This window comes from Electrophorus electricus, chromosome 8, assembly GCF_041902795.1.
Source record: "Electrophorus electricus isolate QZ-2024a chromosome 8, ASM4190279v1, whole genome shotgun sequence".
Taxonomy (NCBI): Eukaryota; Metazoa; Chordata; class Actinopteri; order Gymnotiformes; family Gymnotidae; genus Electrophorus; species Electrophorus electricus.
In genome coordinates, this window is record NC_137504.1 from 27,920,001 (window position 1) to 27,935,123 (window position 15,123).

A 15,123-nucleotide genomic window follows, 5' to 3' on the forward strand; every position below is an offset into this window, starting at 1 on the left:
ACCTTCCACGTCAGAGTCAGAATATCCTCCTCCCAAAATGACTGAATTACTGAAAATAAACTAGCCACTTATTTTCACTGATTCCCACTTATCCTTCCTCAACCTGGCTTAAATGTGTTTACCTTGGCATAGTTGAATAAGGAGAGTCCAGTACATGGAACTGACATACCGTGAACCTCAAACTCTGTTGTCACCTTTAACGTACAAGCAAAATAGGGTCGAAAAATGGACCGATTCCAAAAATACTAGACTATTAGCTAGTCTTGACTCACTAATATTTACACCCCTAAAATTTGTACACACTAGCCCACGTTCTACCTTAGGCAAAATTAACACTGACAGCCAAAACTCTGACAGTTATTTTGAAGAACAAAATGGCAGGGCTAAGATTCCTATTTAGAAGGATCCTGTTGTTTGTTTGCTCTGCACATTTCACTCCAGTTTATCAAACCTTAGACAACAACTTTTTGGCATCACAAGCTTGACACAACTTGTAAGTAGCTAGCCATGATTTTATGAACTTTTGCCAGATGAAGCCACATCTTGCTCTGAAGGTTAGTGAGCTAACATGTTTAATTTACTTTGTGTCATCAAGATTGTAAGCAAGAAGCAAGATAGGATAGTAACGTAATAAAGTAAATAATCAAATGGATAAAACCCAGTCAGACAAATGAAAACTGGCTTAACAAACTCTAAGCAATGAAATCCAAATTTCATACTTGCCATTTATTAAGCCAATACTTAAACACCTCCCCTGTTTTTAAAGATAATTTCTGATGATAATTTCTGAATTAAACCAAATAATTTCTGTGCCACTGAGGAAATGGGAAGAAGATTTCTCATTTACTCCTAGTGCTCACTTCTGCACACATTCACCTTCGCCTTATACAATATAAAGACATTAACAGAATACAGTACACTGTTCAAAAAGATATACAATGGGAGTGGTAGACTCAGATATCTGAATAGGTACAACTGACAATTCTGTACATGCCATATGGTATTTTACACCCAACAAGCACTTCTAGCATCATGTTATAAATCAAATATCTTTACTGTTGAAATAAATCTTGCCCCACTACCCCATCACTCCGTTTGTTAGATGACACATCAGCAATCAGATTAACCAAGGTAAACATTAAAGCAATAACTTTTGCCAAGAAAACCATTCAGATGAACTGTAAATCAAGGAAAAACTTTACTATCAATCACTGGAACACCTATATTACAAAACATATATTCATGGAAAAGCTTTGTATCTACCAAAAGCAAAACTGTTGAAAAAAGAATAACCAAACACAAGACAACAGCCATAAATACACCATACATCCATAATCATTCCACATATCTGTGGACCTCTCCACTCATGCTCCTTCCTGTATTTCCTAACATTCACATGTACACACTTGCATGTAAGCGCACACACACATGCACACACAAACCTATAAGACAATGATGTCGCAAGTCATTATATTCTAACACATTAACGTGTGCACTATTATTATTATTTTGTTTTGGTCTGATTATTTTTGTCATGGTATTATGACTAGGTTATTCACACTAATAAAGTATTATTGGTCCATCGAAGAGGGCGAATGGTGATAGGCAAAATAAATAAATAAATAAATAAATAAATTGAAAATGGGAGCATGAAGCAAACATGCCAACATCCAGTCTCGGAGCAATGGTTATAAAATCTAATGTCACTGAGCAGTGGTTCATTGGCTGTGTGAAAAGGATCAGTCTTGCCCCATGTGGTGGTGAGGGTTTACAGTTAATGAAAGTTAAAGACCAGTTGCTCATCCATGACACAAAACTATATTAGACAACACCTTCAGACCAGCAAGCTAATAAGATCCCTTTCAGTATGTTCACCAACCTGAGCATAAAAGGAACAGATGTACTGTACCATACTCACCCAAAGAGACAGGGACAGTGACTATGGTTCTTTGAATTTCAGAGACAAGAAATGTGATATAAAAGGGTATTTTGTCTTAGTTGTTGTGTCAGATCGTGACTTAGGTATAATTAACTCCTTTTTAAAAAAATATATCCAAGGTTTAAATTAATTATGTTGCTTTATATTTATTTATCAAGGCTTGGCAGAGTTTTGCATTTCACTTTTATGTTTTTCTTCCTTCATTGCTCTCTCTCTCTCTCTCTCTCTCTCTCTCTCTCTCTCTCTCTCTCCCTCTCTCTCTCTCTCTCTCTCTCTCCCTCCCTCCCTCATTACCTGCATCCCCCGGGGACGAGGGAGTGGAAACCGGGTTTGCAGACATCACATTTTACCCCCATCACAGTGGGCCTGCACAAACACACCCCATCGTTGTCACACTGCAGACTCTCAGAGCCTGGAGAGACAGATAGAGAGGGAGAGAGAGACTTTTAAATGTATTAAAAAGACAATCCATGCTTTTTAATGAGCAAAACCATGGCTCCAGTTGCATCATTGACATGGTAACATGAATATTCGCATAATCAATGTTCTTTTTGCCATATTTTTTTCAGGTGGCCTGCAGCCTGAATCTGTTGCTGAAATTTCTTTAATTTTTTTTGTTTTGTTTTTAATAGATTCCCCTTTGCAGTGAAAATTGAAGATGCAGTCTGACGAGAGACAGCCACAATGGACTACTAAGAAAAGAACAATATATTTCTGGTGTATAGGGATCAGATACCAATTATGAAGCAGTTCTAATTTGGGGGAATGAGACGGCGTGTTGCACCCAGCTGATTCTGCATACCTAGGCCGGGTCGTCTTGGGATTGCATGTTATTACTATTCAGTCCTTGTTTTCAGGAGCAGAAGTTAAAAAGGAAACGCTGTCAACTCTCTTGTCTGCATGTGAGTGCGTGTTTTACTCTGTTGGGTTCCATAGTGATCCACATTGACAGGCAAACAAAAAACCCAAATGCTGTGGGGATGCTGTGCTGAGCCCCATGAGGAAAGAAAGTTTGCTTTACACATTATGACTTGCCCCTGAAAGACCAAAAGATTTTCTTTTGGCAATTAGAAAACTGGAGTTTGTGAAGGGCAACATCACAGTACTGCACAGTGAAAGTCTCCTGTGTGTGTGTGTGTGTGTGTGTGTGTGTGTGTGTGTGCGTGTGTGTACTCTTTCACTGAAAAAATATTCAAAGCATAACATACTTTTAGTGTTAAGGGGACATTAGGTAAAATACCCCATGAGGTAAACTGAAAAAAAACCAAAAACCCAAAACTAAAAGGGTGATAATACTTTTGGCTGGAGTGAAACTTTTTGAGGTACAGGCATTCTTTTAGGTCGAACAATATTTCCATTATAAAAGTATTTATAGTCATACATAATTTTGTGGAAGAGCTGCATGAAGATAAGAACACTATAACAATAATTTAGGTCACATGTAGGTAACATAGCGATGAGTGTGTGACTAACCCATAGTGTTGCAGGTGCAGTTGTGACAGGGCTGAAGGGGAGATGCTCTGTAGAAGTTCTCTCGGCAGCTCTCACAGTGCGCCCCGGACGTGTTGCCTCTGCAGCCAATACAGCGCCCTCCACTGCCTGTGCTGCGGTACAGCTCCACATCAAATACACACTCATCTGCATGTCCACTGCAGTTGCACACTGATACAGGCAGAGAAGGAGAGAGAGAGAGAGAGAGAGAGAGAGAGAGAGAGAGAGAAGAGCACAAAAAAAGATGACACAGTGAAGTGAGACGCAAGAAAAGTTGATAGTGAGTGACAGTAAGAAAGCCAATGGTACCAAGACAAGAAATTCGAGCTCAGGTTCTCCCACCAACAAACCACTCTGGACGCTGACACGTCTGTGCAAAAGAAAATTATTCAAGCTCTACCATCCAATCGCTTTCTTCAAACGCAGCTCATTATGCATCTGCACTTAGAGGTGCCAAAGTGGGAAATGACCCGTTTTATTCCAAACCTGAGTGTCTCTTTAGTCTGCAATAACTGTAAAATTATCTCTATCCAGTGGGCTGTACTGTCTGTCCATGTCATTGAAGAAAAATCATTTTGCTTTCATATTAACAGAATTCATATTCCCAGTGCATAACTGCTTATTAATATAAAATGTCATCTATTTTGTATTTTAAATACGTGGCAGAAGTGTATTATGCAGAAAGCTCTTCAAGTGTGATAGAAGAGATTGAGGGTGTTTGGCTAGTGGCATGGAAATGACAGTATAGGTATGCTGTCATATAGTAACACCTATGAATGACATGTTTATAGAAAATTATGGAAGCATGTCATATACCATCATATATGTCATATACCATTCACCACAAGGTCCCCTGTGTTGCTTTACTTCTTCCTTCTTTCAGCTTGTCACCATGTACATTGTGTGTATACTTCATCATCCTGATGATGCTGTGCCCCCTTGTTGTTACCCTATCATGTATAACGGCCTCACCTATGTCCTGTTTAATTCCTTAACTTCCCCCTTGTATATATAACTCTGCTCCTCCATTCCTTATAGGTTATTCTTGATGAATGTATCTCGATTTGTGTGTATGCTATGTGTCTGGCCTCTGAGAGTTCACCTTTACTTTTGTTTCATTGAGCATGTTTGTTTTAACTCAGTTGGGTGGAGATGCCTGATCACATGGAGCAGGCACGTGAGGCAAAAGGGTTTGTGGTGCACCAGCTGGTGGATATGCTGGACCGGCTAACTGGCAGAGACACCTCCAGTTGGGGAGAACACCGGTTGACCTGCCTGTCTGCGCACCTGTCCTCATTACTGGATAGGAATGAGGCAGGCTTGCTCCAGGTGGGACACACTCCTCTGGAACAAGAGGACGATGCCTGGAGCAGTGACTCTCTTCATCATGACCACCTGCAGTCTCCTGGTTCAGCCAATAGGAAACAAGAAGGGAGTCCCCAGCATGGCCATATGCGACAGCCATTGCAAATGCCGCAGCAACCATACCTGGGCTTGAGACCTGGTTCGACACCTGGATGCTGTCGCTGCCTTCAGGCTTCATCTCAGCCCCAGATCAAGAACCAGTGCTTCCTACTGTCCCTACCCTGATGGCCAGGGCCTCCTTGTGCATGAAACAGGGAGGATCCCTCGGAATTTCTCGGGGGGATGCTACAGGTTCCTTGGTCTCCAAAGGGCACTCGTCCCAGAGTTGCAGCCTCCACTGCACCCTGCCCTCAGGAGGACACTGTCCCAGATATGCTGTCCCCTCATCTGTGACCCACGTTCAGGACTACACCTCCACCGCCTAGTCCTGTTCCTGGGAGTCCTACCCATCCACAGTCCTGCTGTTGGATACATTCCCTGGTTCTCGATCTGGCCACCCACTCAGTCTTTCCTCATTGTCTCTGTCACTGTAGGTGTCCATTTCCCCCATCATTTTCAGCTGTCTGTCCCAGTCTCCGCCTTTGTCTCTGTTTCCGTCCCAGTCAATGTCTTTGTTCCTGTGTTCCAGTCCCCTGTTCAGCCCCTCCTCCGGTCTGCTCCCATATGAGACCCCACTCCCTCTGCCTTCCAGCCTCCTATCTATTCCAGTGATTTAGCCCTAAATCTCCTGTTCCTCAGCCCTGTATTGAGTGCCCTGTCCAGTTGGCAGTGGGCTCTGTTTCTGCCCCTCACCCTGCGGGTTTCTGCTCTTTTTACTCCTGGCCCATTTATCCCAGTTTGGGCCCCATTTCCTGCAATATGGCACCAGCCTCAAATCCACAGTCCCACCAGCTTGCACACTGGGAACAATGCATTCAGCGAGAGTTACTGTAATGGCCCCCTCTTCTATGTCCTCCGTGTTTGTTTGAACCAAATGACTCAAGCTGGCATCCTGCACTGCATTCATCACACATCCATATGATCTTTTATGCTTTGTTTAATAAATGCCATTGCATTCTTGTCATAATGATTGTGATTTGTTATAATCTGTTCTCTACTGTATTACAGTAGAGGGTGGAGGGCAAGCAGGATGTAAGTGCGAGTCTATTTTATTAAAGTCCACAGTGAATAAACCAAGACAGAAACAACATAAGGATGAAGAGACCGAAATGGGAAAATGAAGATACAGAATAACGTAAAGATGCAGCCTAGATTAAAAACAAAGGATCAGGGTAAGTGGTGCAGCAAAGAGTACACATACATATATATAATGCTAACCAAGGAACAAAGACCAAGGATATATAGACTAGGGGAGCAGCAAAGAACCAAAACAAAACAAATGCCCATGGCACATGAAGCACATGTAAACAGTCACAGACTAAAGATAAACACAGGTGAACAAAGAAGATTACTGTAACAATTTTAATTTAAACATTTTTTCAAATTATAACACATTATGCTAACAGTTTTAAAAACAATATAATTATTACTATTAAAATTATACGCTATATGTGTTCATGAATATAAATATACATAAAAATGAATTCATGAATTCATGAAAATTATGAAAAACATATTTCATACAAGCCCTCAAAGGCCTTTTAAAAATATATGCACTTTTATATATATATATACACACACATACATTTCATAGCAAATGTTATTGGACATTTCTTCAGTTGGAATTTTTAAATCTAGAATGATAACTGTTATAACTGCTTATTGTTGGTGGGCATTTTGGATAGCATGGTATTTAGTTCAATGCATAGTTCAATACATAGTTCAACACAATACTTCTAGAGAAAACCAAGTGAAGGAAATGGAGAATGTCCAGAACAGATAAAGAGTTCTGTACATCAATGTTACTGATTGAAAATCTCTGGATCAAATGAATAATGTTGATAAAAGTTCACCATCATAAAAAGAGAGTGCAAGCTTTTCCCTCCATTCTCGCCTCTATTTTATTCTCTACATCTGTGCCTCTATCTCATGCACACTAATTCAGCTCAGTATCTGGTCTGATTTGCTTCTGAATTTGGCTTTTGCCAATAATGGCTTCCATTTTCTGACCAGACCCGAACATTAGGTGGAGACAGACTGTTCACCAGAAACTAGTAGTCAAACTTGAGTACAATAAAAGAATGAATACATCATATCTCTCTCTTCACCATTTACACTCTAATGACCTGATGCTGGACACAAATTCTTATTCTACACTCTTGCACTTCTAATATTCACTTCAGTGTAGTTGCTGTGCAGTTCACATTAGTTATTGAATATTATAACTTAATATTCATTTTTAGAGGTTAGGTTGTTTGACTCTGGAAATGTTCACCTTGTAGTTCACATCTCCCTTACCTCCTACTTATGTACATCAGGTGAAGGTGGAGATTATTACATTTAAGTCTGTAAATAATTAGATTGTTGAGAAATGTCATAAAGGTTTTATAAGTTAGCCATTACATCCATACTTTGTCAGTAATCATATCATCATAGCCATACAGTGTAGTAATTGTTTTTCAAAGATTCAACGTTTTAAATCTTAAGTCTTTTATCTATGAGAATGTTCTTATCCCACCCTGCAACACATAGACAGTGCATGGCAAGAAACAGCCAAAAAGTCCAATATGATCTTGTTGCTGTCCTCTGACTTTGTCAACTTTTTGACTGCCCCACCCATACACTTTGGTCCTTTAACGCAGGTCTCCTCTCCATCCAAAAGTTTAGACTGGTGTCTGTAGGAGGCAGATCCTTTAGTGTCATGGCCCTAAAACTACGGGACAGTTTACTTCGATCTCTCGTAAAACACACCTCTTCTCCCAACACTTTTCATAACCTCTTTTCTTATCTGTAGTTGTTAATTATTGTGTTGTGTCAATTTGTGTCAATTTTATTTATTTACTTATTATATTTATCTATCTATCCATTTATTTATTTATTTTCCCAACTATCACTGTAAAGCGACCTTGTGCCTGTGAAAGGCACTATATAAATTGAACTTATTATTATTATTATTATTATGGAAACTTGAGACTGTAACTGAAGTTGGAATATTCAAGCTTTGTATCAAAACAAAGCTGCTTCAGTACTTAAAGGAGCAATAAGTCATTTTTCCAGCAAAAAGTAGCAAAGTAAAGTGATTAAACTGATCCCTGAAAGTGTTTTTTTATTATTTGTACATTATTTCTATAAAGTACAGCTCATGAGATGAAGAATCAAATTGCTTTGTGTTCCTTTAAATAACCAGTTTATGCTCTGTCTAGTGTATCCCCCATGCGGAGGTGGTCATATTCAAAATAAATTTAGTACAGAATCCCTGAAACATCCAGGCCACTAGATGTCAGTCTGGCTGTTTCTTAACATAAAGAAGACTCATTGAAAAAATGACTTATTGCTCCTTTAAGCAAGTGTAATTAATTGTCACAGGTGATTGTCAATAATCAACCATTGCATGCACAATTGATTTTGATTATTTTAATAAGCGTGACACTTGAGCAAACTGGACAGTAAATAAAAAATCCTACTTGTGTCTTGCATATTGTTTACAGCTTTGCTACATAACACCCTACATTTGACAGTTGTTTTTGTTTTAGTAATATAGCAGCTGTGTTCAACCTTGTTTGCACATTGACCAAAAGGCGAGCACAAAACCAATAGTGAACACTGAGGAGGACGTGATGGATGGTACATGAGAGGGGCATTTCCTAATAAAAGGGTGTTCCATAATAAACGGGTGTTCCATGTTATAGGGATGTTCCATGATAAAAGGGTATTCCATGATATAGGGATGTTCCATGATAAAAGGGTATTCCATGATATAGGGATGTTCCATGATAAAAGGGTATTCCATGATATAGGGATGTTCCATGATAAAAGGGTATTCCATGATATAGGGATGTTCCATGGCAAAGGCGGAGTTCTATGGCAAAGTGGAGGGCTGCAGCCAGATCCTCCTACCAAAAGCCATGGACATACCACTGCACTTTGGCTGGAGCAAAATGGGTATTTTAGTGCTCTCTCTCTCTCTCTCTCTCTCTCTCTCTCTCTCTCTCTCTCTCAGTCTCTCTCTCTCTCTCTTGCTCTCTCATTTGCATACTGGAAAGTTCTCACAGTGTTCTCACAAGAGGGAGCGCTCTGTGCCTACCAAAAAAGGACATACTTCCCACAACCAATAAATATGCATGCTTTCTTTCTTCTTTTTAATTATTTTTTTTGTCTTGATGTTGCTGTTTTTGTTGGGAATGCACATATAATTCACAAACATGTCTTTTGTTGCAATGCTGTAGTTAACTGAAATGTAAATCCTCACTTTATTTAGGGGAACGACAGTCACGACGGAAAAAGCCATCTGTTGGCCACAGAATACAAGTTAATTAAAATGACGTGTTGCTTAATAGAATGGCAAATGAAAGCAACTAACGTCATTTTTGTTTCATTTTGTGGGTTTACTAAATCAGTCAATTACTGCCTCCCTCATTTATGAAAACCATGCAGCTGTATGGCAAACTACAAGATTGATAAGCTGTATAGGCACACATATAGAAAAATCCCCAGCTATCTACAGCCACAAACTGGTGCTAATTATATTGGATAGTTCTGAAACAAACATGCCTTATCTGAAGGAGGATAAGCAGATGTAGTATGTCCAAGTGCACCTGAACACACTGTCTTTGAGTGTTGCATACATATGGTGCAATTACCCCCATTGCCGAAGCACTGCCACCTCAGGACATGATCGTAGTGAAGTGTAACAGCTCAGCTGGGACTGACCAAGGGTGGCCAAATTTAGTAAAAAGCACCAGTCCCCATATGCATATACTCATGTCCAGCCTGCCCCTGTGTGGTCTGCATTTAGAGTGACCTTGCTGTGGGATAACCTTACTAAAGCCATGTTAAGTATATATTAGGTTGCCAAATCAAACATATTGCCTATGCTATTTTATCAGTTTCAATATGATCATTATTAAAACTGAATATAAGCAGAAATGCATAACAACTAGTTAATTTATTTAGTTACATGAACTTGTCAAACTTTGAGGGATTTGTACTTTTCAGGGTAGATACTAACCATAACACTTACACTCATCACCCCCATCTTGAGCATACACTCACAGGCCTCTTTATTAGGTGCGTATATCATGTAGGTGCATTTTATAAACGTATAATTACAGATTGCCACCCAATGTTTTGCCATGCACAGTTTGCGACCCACCACCCATCATTGGTCAGTTTCCAACTGCTGACCGGGTGTTACTTGGGTGGCATTCCATTCTTGGACCAGCAGTGCCACATGGTAGTGGTATGACAGTGGGTGTTGTGTTAGTATGAGTCCAGCTCAGCAGTTCTGCTGGGGTTCTTACATGTGTCTGTGTGTTGGATTTAGAATGGACTGCCACGCAATAGCATCCAGCCAACAGTGGTTCTGTGGTTAGCAGAAACCCACCTTTGATAAAGCGTTGGCTTTCATGAAGATAGCTAACACAAACTGTAAATCTGACCATACAGGCTACATAAAGCATGCTTTAATAAATAAATGCTGTCACGATATGGCCCCTCCCCCCTCAAGTCTGCGTGCATGTCTGTGTTCGCATTGCCATGCCCTCTTGTGTCGTGCACCTGATCCTTGTTGTGTGTAATTGTCATGAGTGTATATAAGTCTCGTTTCGTATCGTCAAAGTTGTCGGTGTTTGATCTAAGTAGTCTGTGTTAAGACGTGTATGTTTCATGTGTGAATAAAACGTATGTTTATGTTCGACGTGCCTCGTCCCTGCATCCTGCTTAACCCTCGTCCGTCACAAAAACAATCATTTTTTTCCTCAATTACATGACATTGATTAGTAAATCCACATTCCTTGCACATTTCTCAAAAATATCTGTGGAATAATAAAGCAAAACCTTCTCACCCTGTGATGTATGTGATCTTATGAATCAGACGACAAACACAGAAAATGTTGTTAACATGCATATCATCAAAATATAACATCTTACAGCGATAGCAACATCTAATTAGCACAATGACAATTAGACTATATGTGCTGTTTTTCTGAGAAAAGATTACCATGAGACTTAGGATGTGATAACATGTAACATCTGGACCGATGGCACAGTTTCTTGAGCTTTTCTACAGCACTATACAGAAGTTGTCTAGCATAAACGTTGAGAATGAATGTCCCACTTGCTCAGGGTTTTCTCAGCCCTACTAATTTCACTTTTCAATCACAGCAAATTAAGTAGCAAATAGCAAATGCAAAGGATGCTTTCTGAAATGAATTCGTATGGCAGCAAGTGCTGATGGCAAAAGATAAAACAGTTAAGGTACTCACTCATGCACGGGTTGGCCGAGTCGGCAGCGGCACGTGCCCAAGGCTGCTCCTGGTAAAACGGGGCGCAGTGCTGGCAGTCTGACCCGGCTGTGTGGTGCTCACACACGCACGCCAAACGGCCAGCCTCGCTTGGCACGCACTGGCTGGCATGTCCATTACACTTGCATCTGTGGTTTTTGAAGTGAGACAGTGATTTGATTGGGTGGCAAAATGACGCTCCATAAAGACTCTGTTGGGGGTATGTATGAAACTCAGGAAGTGCTGTTTGAAACTGTTGGGCTTCAATACAAAAGTTACAGAGAAGAAAATGCTACTAGAAAATATCATGTGTTCTATGTTCTTTGATGATTCACTAAAGCTAAAGAATTTAGACATTACATATGGCCTTCCTCCCACAGCTATGCAATCATACACACACACACACACACACACACGCACGCATACACACACACACACACACGCATACACACACATGCACGCACGCACGCACGCACACACGCACGCACAGATCATTCCCCCTCTTTCATATCCTGTTTACAATGCAAACACATGAACTCAAACAAGCTCTGTTCCTTCTGCAGAACAGAACATAGTTTTTAGTGCTAGTAACTCTCTCTCTCTCTCTCTCCCTCTCTCTCCACCTTCTTTCTGTTTCTCTATAATATCACACAAACCTGTAGTTGTGTTTGCAGGTGGACACTATCAAGTTACAAATGTTTGCGTTTTTATTTGTGTCTATGCACGTGTCTGTTTGTGTGCGTGTATGTGTGTGTATGTTTGGCATAAAATAGACATTCTCAACACAGCAATTAGGGTGCTATAGGCTATGCATCAACATCTCATGTTTGTTTGTATGTGTTTGCATGTGCGCATGTGTGTGTGTGTGTGTCACCTGCCCCCCACAGAGAAGTCAGAGATGGCGTAAAAGTAGGAGCGGAGCACTTTGGGATCCTTAAAGAACTCATCTCCAAACGTGTTGAGCCTGTTCAAAGAGATCAGCAGGTCTGTGGCTGTCACCCATTCCTACAGAGAGACACAAAGAGAGAGACAACGAGACAGATGGAGAGAGAGACAAACCGAAGGAGGGGAACACGCTTTCTGTTAATTCTCTTAAGTCGAGCTGGAGTTTAAGTTTTTTAAGTTTCTTGTGTGTAATTTCCAGTCTTAGAATGCCTGACTTTTGTCTTAGTGGATGTAGTGCCCACTATTGCAACATAAGAGTAGATGAAGAGATCTATTATACAGCTGATCCCAAAACAGTTGTGCTGTAGCTTGTAGTAAGTGTGTAGTCAGGAGATTTTTACAGTTCATCATATCACACTTTCAAAGATTAGGAAGAGACGAGAGAAGGAAAGAGACGGAAAAGAGAACAAATTGCTGCTATTTATGTACACAACAACAAAGTTGGATTGAGTTTAAATTAAATGACAGAACTGAAATGGAGAAAGAGAGAATGTTACCTGCTATTTTAAATTCACTTTTTGTTCTGGAACTCTTTGTGAAACCACTTTAAGTATTTGACAGTGAAGTCACTGAGTGTGCTAGCTCCTCTATTAGGTCTCTGTCAAGGAGATTCATTTGAACAGCCAGATGGACCCACAGCAGTGAAGAAAAGAAGGACACATAGCAAAAAGGAGGTAAATGTGTGTGTGCCTGTGTGTATGTATGTTAATTGTGTGAATGTGAATGTTCATTGCTGGTTGGAGGCCAGTTTATAAGGTCAGAGAGTCAAGATAAAGGTTAAAGACTATACAGGAAAAGTGTAAACATGTGTTTCAGATAAATGGAAAATACACACACACACACACACACACACACACACACACACACACACACACACACACACACACACACACACACACACACACAGCAAAACATAACTTGGACCTCTACTGATTTTTACTTTTTGCACCTAATCATATGCTGTTCTTAGGAATTGAGTATGTTGCCACATAGGTTTGCCTGTACAAAAATAAGCAGGTCAGCCTGCTTTGTTAGCTGATGCCTCTCTTCCTCAGGCGATGTGATAGTAGGCATGGATACCAGATTGATCAGGAAAGAAAATGATTGTTTTTGACAATACTCTGTAGCTCATTAGAGAAATAAAGAGAACCAGTCCCAGAATACGCCCGTCGGGGATATTTGCAGTAAACAGCTTACTGTAGTAAATTGCTGAGAAGATAATGTTTGTTCAGCTAACAGACTGCTTTCTTTCATTATGAAACTATTTAATCTGATGGAATCCATTTCAATAGAAGACTCCAGTGGGTAGATGAAATTAATCAGAAGCTTTCTGGATGTCCTGGTAAAGAATAGATCATTTTCATACCTCAACTGAAGAATTCCATCCAGTTCTGAGGAGCGTTTGCAAGTATGTCTGGTATTTAATAAACACAACAAAAATGATATTTATGATCTGTGACCTGAAAAGGTGGCCCACTATTATGCACCCATTCCTGTCTGAATGAAGTTAGGAAAATCACAATGAGCATGTGCATAAAACACGGAGGGAGAGAGAGAGAGAGACTGAAGGAGCAAGAGAAAGAGGGAGAGCGAGAGAGAGAGAGAGAGAGAGCTTATCACTCAGTGGCATTTGGGTCACTTTTGTTCTCACCAATGGATTTTATACGGGACAACCAGCACCGCTGGGGTGAGCTGACACTAGACAACAAGAGGGAATAAAACACAGGAGCTTCGCCATCACCCTGGAAATAAGCACATGCAACATTTCTGAGGGCTGAGAACTTATTCTATTCTGAACAAATAGCAGAGGGAACAGAACCAACCCTGTGAGTGCCCTTTCTGTCTTTAATGCGCCTTCTCTCGCACCACACACTCTCTAGTTCTCTTTTATTGTATCAATCCTTTAATATCCAAAGGGGGTCTCTCTCTCTCTCTTTCTCTCTCTTCTCACGTTCTCTTTCTGTCTTTCTCGCTCTCCTGTTCCCTCTCCATGTCTCTCTTCTCTTCGTTGCACCGCTGAATGGCCAGTTGCACTCCCTCCTCATCTCCATTCTTCACCTTCCATATGGCTCCCCTTTCAGTCTTTTGTCAAAAAGTTTCGCTTTCTCATGGCTAGTTAGAAGGGAACTCAGCAGAAACTTCAGCGTGCCATGAATCACAAAGACAAACAACAGGATGGAAGTAGGTGAGAGATAGTGAGAGAGTGTGAGAGAATGAGATGGGGAGAGGAAGACACAGGAAAAGTGAGTGAGAGAGAGAGAGAGAGAGAGAGAGAGAGAGAGAGAGAGAGAGAGAGAGAGAGAGAGAGAGAGAGAGACAGACTCTGAAAGGATGCTGACTCTACAGTGTAGTTCCATAGTTGCAAAGTTTGACCAAAACTGATGATAGTGGGCTACTTCTAAAATATAATGCAGAATCACACTGGTCATTCAGGCATTACATAGATGCTGTTATCCAGGGACATGAGGGTGAACTTTATAAAATACTATATGTGACATTGTGTGTATTTTCTCACACTTCTAGATTTTTCATATCAAGTTGTTTCATATCAGTTTTGAAAGTCTGAAATTTTGATTGTTTTTGTGTAATTTCTATATTATTTTGGGAAGCATTGAAAATATATTTGAGAGCAATTAGAGTGTTTAGAATTGTAGCTGAGCACACAGCAGTTGATGTGACAATTTAATATGAGCCAAAGTAAATCTTTCCAAGATGACCCAAGGAATATCCCAGTCACATCTGTTAACCCTAGATACATCACCATTCCTAATGGAAGCAATTTATTATTATCATTAGGAATTATCATTCCTAATGAAAGCAATTTATCATTTATTAAACAGAATAAATGATTAATAATAACATTGAAGAATAACAATAATGAATAATTGTCATTTGATTCCTCCTCCTTCTTTATAACGTTTCACGATCCCCCTGCAAACCTTCTTAATATGTACAGAATAATGACAAGTGAGTGAAATGCCCAGGCCATTGCACACCTCGTGG

At 40.2% G+C, this 15,123-nt stretch overlaps 1 protein-coding gene across 2 annotated transcripts in view; it reads right to left on the reverse strand.

The window, feature by feature from the left end:
- Positions 1–15,123, reverse strand: part of lamc3 (laminin, gamma 3) — a 71,666-nt gene that overhangs the window by 38,529 nt on the left and 18,014 nt on the right. For both annotated transcript variants that reach the window (XR_014124843.1, XM_027004143.3), the window contains exons 3-6: positions 12,050–12,180; positions 11,158–11,324; positions 3,413–3,601; positions 2,234–2,351 (exon numbers count right to left, since the gene is read on the reverse strand). Coding sequence is in view for 1 of the 2 variants with exons in the window: in XM_027004143.3 (XP_026859944.2) it covers positions 2,234–2,351; positions 3,413–3,601; positions 11,158–11,324; positions 12,050–12,180 (605 nt within the window). In the remaining variant the exon portion in view is untranslated. The remainder of the gene's footprint in view (positions 1–2,233; positions 2,352–3,412; positions 3,602–11,157; positions 11,325–12,049; positions 12,181–15,123) is intronic.